The sequence below is a fragment of the Populus alba genome, chromosome 4, assembly GCF_005239225.2.
Source record: "Populus alba chromosome 4, ASM523922v2, whole genome shotgun sequence".
Lineage (NCBI taxonomy): Eukaryota > Viridiplantae > Streptophyta > Magnoliopsida > Malpighiales > Salicaceae > Populus > Populus alba.
In genome coordinates, this window is record NC_133287.1 from 14,891,892 (window position 1) to 14,901,290 (window position 9,399).

A 9,399-nucleotide genomic window follows, 5' to 3' on the forward strand; every position below is an offset into this window, starting at 1 on the left:
ATTTCATCCTATTGAGTTTGTAAGAATTAAATTTGACCCTCCAAAATCTCAATCTTCTCAATTAAGCCTGAATTAGTCTTCCAAATTTAAATTTTCAGCAATTACATCCTTAATAAAATCAATTTGACTTGTTAAAAGTCTAATCAAGTCCTTGCACTTAATTAATTCTTTTAATTTCGACCAAAATTAATTCTTAAACTTAATTAAATCTTTAATTAGATCTATGATTAAATCAAATTAGCCTATTAAAAATCTAATTATGTCCTCCTCATACTTAATTGTTATGCAAATTCATCTAATATTCATTTAAGTTAATCTTGAACCTAGATTATCCTTCACTCTTAGGTCCTTTTAATGGTGCAATTGAGTTTCCAATTTTGTCCAATATTCTAGTTTGCCTCCTTCATGTTTTTAAATCTCTTTTGAGCCCATTACTGCTAACCAAGATGCTAATCCTTTTTCTTTTTTTTCTTTTTTTCTTTTTCATTTTTTTATTTTTTTAAGAGAAAATGTCAATTTGAGAGAACCCAAAATTGGGTTATGACAATGTGTATTTGATGAAAGTCTGAGTCATTTGAAATGTTTGAATAATTCAAAAATGAAGTTGAAATATAAATTGGAAAGAGTTAAGATATTTCGATCTTATCGAGATGGTGAATACTTAAGTCTAGATTTTCAAGATTACCTAAAACAGAATAAGATTCTCTCATAGACACCTCCTAGAACACCACGATATAATGGAGTTTTTGAAAGGAGAAATTGCAGCCTGTTGGATATTGTATGATCCATAATGAGCTATACAAACCTTTCATCTTTTTTCTGGAGTTATACCCTATAAACTATTGGTTACCTTTTAAATAGGGTTCCATCAAAATCTATTGATAAGACTCTTTATAAGATATCAAATGGTAAAAGACTAATCTCACCATACTTAAAGATTTGAGATGTGACCCTTATGTAAAATATATTGTATCTAACAAGTTAGGAGCTAAGTTAAATAAATATAAGTTTATGGTCTATCCAAAAGAAACTATTATATATTATTTATATCATCTCATTAAACAAAAGTGTTTGTCTCAAAACATGCAAACCTTTCAAAAGAAGAACAAATAATGTTTTTCTTGTCAATGGAGAAGATGAACTGGTAGTTCACGGTTATTTGAATGGTAGTTTTCAATCAAAAGTTGAAAATAAATAAAAAAAAATCAATTTGGTTATATTTTACTCTAAATAATGGTGTTGTGAGTTAGAAGAGTTTAAAATAAGAGACCAAAGTAAATTCTACAACTAAAGCTTAGTATACCTCTGTGTTTAAGAGGATAAAAAAGATTGTTGAACCAAGAAGTTTATCACTAAATTAGATGTGGTCACTAGCTTTGTTGATCCAATAGCCTTGTATAAAATTAACAATTGATCTATTTCATAAGCAAAGGAGTCATGGTCTCATCAATGATCCAAAATTATATTTAGACAATTCCATTTGATTAGAGAATCATAGAAATAAATGATGTGAAAATAGAGTGAATACCTACTAAAGAGAATCTTGTAGATCCTCTTAGTAAAATATTATCCTAGTAAAAGTATTATCATCAAGTAAAGTGATATGGTATTTGATACATGAGTTATTGACTTTAATGTAAGTGGAAGATTGTTAGTGTATATGCCCTGTAGTCGGTTAGTTTGTTACACGTGGCATTAACTTTTTCTTGTAAATATAATTAATTTTTAATAAAGACTTTATTTATCTTTAATATTCATTAAATATTTGATTAATAAATTTAAAGTAAAGATATAGTTCTTGGGATAAAATTGTTTTGCAAAGAAAATTATAAAATTGTTATAATTATAGGATTTCTATTGCATCAAAACATTATTCCTAAATGTTCCTTATTAATGCTTTATTAAGACGGGGTTTTAATTAGAGTTGTTGAGACGAGTACATATGTTCTTTCGTTTATGAAAGGAAACAGTTGTTATCATAAGATTGGGTATAAGGGGTACCTAGAACTAACATGTAGGTGCTTTTCAGATGACTTGTCTAAAATGACCCATATGAAAATTTCATATGAAAAGATACCATTTGTCTATGGAAAGGCTTGTGTGATAGCTGTATAAGTGATCCTTATACTCGAGAATACTGAGTTATTTTATATAGAAAATGTTATGCTTTAATCCATCTACATGTTGTCCTAATCAAGGGTAATAACGGGCAAATATTGGATATAACATAAATTATATGAAGGTATTTGAGTAATCAAGAAATAATCCATCACTTTATGTGAATTAGAAAAAATATTCAATTTGTTCTCAAATAGTATTGATTGAAAATTCTTACGAAAGGTGGAATGAGATTTGAAAAAAGTTTTAAATCTTACTCAGATAATCAATAACTATGGTGTTGAGAACAAACATGATTTGATAGGATAGACAAATTTCAAGCTATAATATCTAATTCAAAACATTGTTAATGAACAGATAATAATTGCACTAAGAAATTGATTATTGAAATGTTAAATCAAACCACTTATAACTTTCCTAATATTTTGAGGATCATAACACGTTACTAGACATTGTACTTGATTTTTAAATATAAATCAATTAATTGATAAATTGATAATTAATTTATTTATTTATTTCTATTTTATTTAGAATTGTGATTTATATTTGGGTTAACCTAATAGATCACATATATAAGAATTATTGGTCAAAAATCAAACTTAGATGATTGAATAAATTTCTAAAATTATCTTGGAATAATATATGTGATATTATTTAGGGGATAAATTGAAAAATAAATTATTTATAAAGTTTTTAGATTTTTTTATAAATAAAATATTATATATCTTATTTTCTGTAGAATATAGAACTCCTGAAAAACACAAAAAAAAATAAAAGAGTGTATTTGTACCCTTCCATCCACATCGAATGCATGGCAGTAAAGGGGCGTTATATGTTGTTCACAGACCTGTGCTGAACATCCACTTCGCCACCTGAGTGAATTGTAAAATATTCAGAATGGTTCGTATATACTATTAAGGCATGAGTGTGTGACATCATAAGGAGATAGAGTGATTGTGAATTTGGGGGAGATATATTTAATTTATTGGGTAAACTTTAAGAATCTCATTCCTATCATACAAGTCTTTTAATATTATAATTAATTAATTAATTAAATGTTTTTTCAAATTACTAGTGGAACCATCAACTTCATTTCTCCTTGGTTGGTTTTGCTTCAAATATTAATCAAGATTTTCTATTCAAACGTAGCTATTATTCAGCTCATTTTCAGAATTCCCTTTTTGCTGGGGCACAGAATGATTTCTCATTTATTAAATAAGTGTCTATAATAACAACAAATATTAACAACAGAAATAGGAGATAATTTAGCTGACCGCGCACGTGTATATATTGTGATACGAAATTTTACTTGGAGTACGGTGTTGGATCTATCCCCACGGCAGGTTTGGAACGCTCTGCCCTTCTTCACACTACCCTTGTTGAACAAGCCTCCATTTTTTGGTGGGAGCCCAGCCAAAGGCCCGGCCCATCTGGGTGTGCTTGAGTCCCGAGTCATGACTAAAAACCATTGTTAGCCTGCCTTAAGTGTATATAGTCAATATACCACCAGTGGTGCTACAAGCAAACATAGCTTACCAATTATATATATATAGCCTACTCCAGTAAAACAGAGTTTATTTGATTATGATTATTATGCAATATAAAAGGGCTATCTCCCATTGTATAACCCAACATCCATTGGGCCTTCGGTGGAAAATAAAATAAAAAATCTGACACAGGCAAAGTGCTTCGGGATTGAGGGAAACCGGGATGCGCAGCATAACCGTGCTCAAATTCAGGGGTTATTTTTGTTGGCTTTAGTCAATGAGGTACAGGAGCAAAACCACGAAAAAAAACACACAGCAGAGCAAACTGAAATCAAATAGATGATGCTAGGCAACGCAAAGACTGAAGTCTGTTACAACTTACAAGCAAGCTTGCAAACGAAAAAAAAAAAAAAAAGGTACTTTAATCAGTTCAATGCCAAGAAGAAAGTAATGAAACCACGCTTGTTTGGGACAAAATCAGAGCCCATTGAGTGCTGCACATCGATACAGACAGAAATGTCTTGAAAAAGAAGATGAGAAATGGCATTTATGGTACAAAACCAATATCCTTGAAGTATTCATGCTCCAAAGCACTCCTGGCGGTAATTCTTTTAGTGGGATCCAAGAAAAGCATTTTCTGATATGTAAAACATGCATACATAAGCAATTAATAGGGCAAAAAACACGGCAAATATTATTAAGATTCAGTTGCATAAACTTCTTCGCATAGTGATAGTGTGGAGTATTGGGTATAACTATAAAATCCACTTACAGAGAGAAGATCCACACCAGCTTTTTCAAGAGTTGGAACTACAGTTGCCAAATCCTGCAAATTAAACCAAGCATCAGAAACTTCAAAACAATACAACTCTTAAGTGAACTGAATGGCATAAGGAAAAAAGAATGACACCTTAGAAGGCCACTTAGGGAATGCACTCTTGAAGTCGGGCAAAGAAGTAACTCCAGGCCACGTGTCCTCATTTGGAGTACCCAAGATTCTTCACATGAAAACAAGAATGAGTGAATAGGCATTAATAAATTAAATGCCTTTAAAATCAGTGTTTCTGTAACTTCTTCAATAACATATTTGTTTACAACAGCATGTATGAACATCCCACGCAAATTGAACAGCTCTGCCACATTTACAGTATTTACCTCAAACAAGATAACTGTCCACACAAACGAAAAAACACGATGTAAATCACAGCCAAAGGCCAGGGAAGCCGTTACATATGAATTAACTTCAAAACATAATAAGTTCCAGAAGAGGAGAGGAAAAGAGGTGGAGGGCCATCCATGAGATGATCGTAACCCGTATTGTAAATGACACAAGGTCTTGTTAGAAATGGATAACAAAGAGGCTACTCACATTGGTTAACAAAAATATATCACACGACATGCTCCTAATTTAACTAGTCAGCTGTTTCACATTATTAGCAATTTTGTGGAAGGCCAATAATTATGTCTCAAAATGTATTTCAACAAAAAGATTCAAGGCTCTTACCCCACTCATTCAAACAAAGGAAATGTGACAGCACTAAAGGTTCACAGTAAATATGGAACTTATGATTCCAAACTAGCCATTATAAACACTTTCTGTGGCAGCTTGGTTTGTGTTGTCTTAAACCACAACCAATTCAAGGTCAGGTTGATTCCTAGAATTTGAACCCAAACCCAGTCATTAGAACCAAAAGCCAATGCAACCCATGTAGGGCTTGGTTCATTTGGATTGACTGGCTCAAAGGCTCTTTTGTGTTCCACTTTTTCACAGTTTTGTCTTTTGTTAAAACCATGACTCAAATCAAAACAACTCAACGTTGATCTGAAAAAAGAAAAAATAAACTTAACGCAGTAGAATCATCAAATATTATTTTATGAATAAACAACAAAACACAAATCAAGATGCACATGTGTTTTATATTGACACATCAGTTCTCAAGCAACACTTTAACCCCTGATGTGAGATTGTTCCAAAGCAATCCTCATCTTCTAAATCAACCCAAGACACTGTAAAAAGCTAAAATCAGTTGCTTCACAGATTGGCCTACAGCAAATTATGTCATACTAAGAAAGACAAGGTTAGCCTCACTACTCCATCTTAATCTTAATGTTATCTTCACTTTCTTCTTACATGCCATAAATTTATAGTGTTATAGTTTAATCTTTACTAGATGAAGAGAATTGAAAAGGGATGCAGAAAATAAATGTAGTATTGCTTGCCAAACAAATGCAATGTATCTAACAAACATTTTAAGAAAGCCAAAAGCGGTTGAGAAGCTGTAACACCTGAAAATTTTGAATAGTTCATCAATCTCCGAATCCCCTGGGAACAATGGCTTCTGGTTCACCATCTCAGCAAATATACATCCCACTGACCACACATCAACTGGAGTTGAGTAATGGCGAGATCCAAGCAGAATTTCAGGGGCTCTATACCACAGGGTAACAACCTACAGAGAAACACCAGATACCCACAGAGTGTTGGCTGATAAAATTGCCAATATTTCATATGCCCAAATAAAACACCAATTATGATTGTCATATTATTTCCTACAAACACAGGAAAATAACAAAGAAAAGAAAACATCCAACAAAACTGGATATTTAATACTTCAAAGCTTCTACTTTTGTTTATCAGAAGAAAAGTTGATATTTAAATTCAGATATCATACCAATAATGATTTAGCAAACACAAATTCTAAATTTAGAGAAGTTGATCCAAACAAGACCCATACCTTGCATCCCTATAATTAGTGCATGCCAAACCCAAACATGGGCCCTGTGTGTGTGTGTGTGTGTGTGTGTGTGTGTCTGTGAGAGCCAACTAGAATTGGGTGCATGTACATTTTTTAATTTGCTAGTGACAAGAGAAACGATCCCAGACCAGACACAAAATGCGAAAAGGCATGTTTTTTGCAGAAACAGATGCTTCTTTTGACAGTAAATAAACTAAATATTGTAATAATTCAGATTTAAGACATTCTAATCAAGTGTTTATTAGAATGCAGGTACATTAAATTAAATAAAACCCAAGGCATGCTGATACCTCATGTGTAAATGTCCTAACAGGTATACCAAATGCTCTAGCCAGTCCAAAATCTGCGAGCTTCAGCGCATTGGTACGGCGATCAATAAGCAAATTCTGAGGTTTCAAATCTCGATGCAGAACTCTATGAGAATGGCAGTAAGCAATGCCACGGAGAATTTGATAAAGAAACGTCTGCAAATAGAAAAATAGTCCATATGTATTTAATCATGAGTATGATGATCACAACTATCACCAATCATTCATTCAAGTTGAGACAGAAAAGGTTAATCATCTTAATAGAGACCTGCAGAGAAGGAACACAAACACATAACCAAATGATTATAGAAGGACGTATTCTAAAAGGAAGAACGCATGAGCTTCTAGGGGGAAAGATCCGACTCACTTTAACTAGGCGTGGATCATTAGCAAATTCAGGAGAAGAATCCATGTGCTTCTTCAAATCCAAGTCTAGATACTCAAAAACCAAGTAAAGGCGCTTCTCACTGTGCACCACATCCTGCAGTCTGTCACCGGAATAAAAATCAGATAATTTGTTACATGAGAAATCAAAAGAAGGAAAGAAAAGGAAAAGATTTAGACAGTTGAGGATGGATAATGACAAAGGAGAATTAAAGTTATAGGGAAAAACAGTAGCAGAACCACAAACTAAGATGATTTGACACTACAAAAGTGGTGATAACTTTTATCAATTCAGCAGAAGAAACTATTACAACTTAGTAAGGCGGTCATGTGTATAAACAATGAATAGACAGACTGTGCAGCATCATTTAAACTTGCAAAAGATTTCCTTCTATGCTAGAAATCTAAACTCCCACTATAATCATCTAAGAAAGATGACAAGGAAAACTCTCCACCCCCTTTTGCTTGTTTCCATGATATACAACACCACAACTCCATGTTTTCAACAAAATCTTGTGAAAGGCCTTTAGAAATATGTTTGGAAGCCTACTCCATAAGCATGCTTTCCAGGTTACCTCCGAAGGCTCTCTCACCTCAGGTGGGAGTTTCCTATATAGTTTGGCATACGTTAAGGTAGTGAAAAGTGAAAAGGGAATGGAAATGACCTGACAATGTTACCATGCTGCATCTCTTTCAAGAGAGAAATTTCTCGTATAGCAGTGCTGGGTACGCCCTCGTCTTCCTGCTCCAAACGGATCTTCTTCAAAGCAATGGTCTCATTGGTGACACGATCACGAGCTTTGTAGACCACTCCGTAGGTTCCTTCACCAATTTTTTCCACTTTCTCATACTAAAACAAACAAATTAATTAAGTGATAGCCAATAAAACAATCAAACGCAAAATTAATGATGATTACAAGAGGAATGTACAGAACACAACACAAATTGTTTAAGATGACTACCTGATCCATGGGAATGGGTATGGGTTGGTCAAATCAAACACCGCCTCTCTCTCTGCAACAAACAAACAGAAAAGAGTTAGTAGCAATATCATGGAAGCGAATGTAACAGCAGTATGTAGTAGCAGAAGCAAAATCAATTACAGTGATTATTACAATCATAACAGGAGATTGGGAAAGCAAGAAAGAAACCCTAGCTTTTGCTATTGCTGGATTACATTGATAAATAATTGGGAGATCGATCTTACTTACCTCTTCTCTTACCAAGAAGAAAGAAAGAAAAGGAAGCACAGATACACAATCACTCACTCTGCAACTTTGTTGCTTTGCTCTTTACTCTCTTTTTTTTTTTTTCCCTCTCTCTCTCAGAAAGTAGCCACAGATGCTTTCTCTCTCCCTTTTTTCCTTTAATTTCTCTCTTTTTAATTCAATTTATTACTAGATAAGTGGTTAGCGTTTCCTCATTTCTTTTTTTTTTTTTTTTACATAAAAAATAATGCCCGGGCATTCTTAGCATGTTCTAAAAAAAACCCGTTAACTCAATTATACAATTAAAAAAAAACGAAAATAAATTATCAGAATATTAAAAGTGTCAAAAGTGTCGATATCGCAATAACTTTTAAAATTTAAATTCACAAAATAAAATAGATTTTTGATATTTTATTTTTTTTATAGAAAAAAATCTTGTTTAAAAAAATTATCACCTAGTATTATGGTTACTAAAAATCCTAACTGATCAACAAAAATTCTATAATATAAGACTGATTACGCAAAAAAGAAGATATTATCACCTTTTAAGCATCCTATCGAAGGTGCATTGTTGATTTTATCTTAAATTACTAAGAGTTTGTTAGATTATACTATGATAATATGCTCGTAATATTCTTAACTCTAGCGTCAGTGAATATTCTACTATGAATATTTCCAACTCTAGCGTTGGTAAATATTATATAGCCAAAAAAACTAGTAAAATGAATTTAAGTCAATGCATTCATATTTTTTTATTTTTAAAAAAAGAAAAACAAATGTATCGTACACCAGATTTGCATTTCACAATAAAAATCCACAGATCAATTATACATTAACATATCTAAAAACAAACACAAGAGACCTACAAATAAATTCAAAAAGGTCCGTGATTTTTTCTGGAATTTTCTAATATAAAAAAGAGGCTCGTTTGACCAGATATCAAAACAAAGAGGACTGACATAAGAGTGTGTTTTGCCAAACACACCCTTGGCCTAAATCAAATTGAGTTGGATGGGTCTCAGGCCTAGGACTAGCCCCAGCTTTTTTTTTCTCTTTTTTTAGAGGTGGATCCAACTCAGCCTATACGAGTTGTGCAATACCCAGTTGACCCCCCATGGTTACTGGCCTAAGCCAATGA

At 32.7% G+C, this 9,399-nt stretch overlaps 1 protein-coding gene across 1 annotated transcript; it reads right to left on the reverse strand.

The window, feature by feature from the left end:
• Nucleotides 1–3,922: 3,922 nt before the first annotated feature.
• On the reverse strand, nt 3,923–8,427 carry LOC118050756 (cell division control protein 2 homolog A). Its single transcript, XM_035061198.2, has 9 exons — nt 8,265–8,427; nt 8,016–8,067; nt 7,719–7,903; nt 7,037–7,157; nt 6,652–6,825; nt 5,892–6,055; nt 4,516–4,603; nt 4,378–4,431; nt 3,923–4,242 (listed from the first exon to the last, which is right to left on the reverse strand). The coding sequence occupies exons 2-9, from the start codon at nt 8,022–8,024 to the stop codon at nt 4,153–4,155; spliced, it is 885 nt and encodes a 294-aa protein (XP_034917089.1). The 5' UTR covers nt 8,025–8,067; nt 8,265–8,427; the 3' UTR covers nt 3,923–4,152.
• Nucleotides 8,428–9,399: the final 972 nt, after the last annotated feature.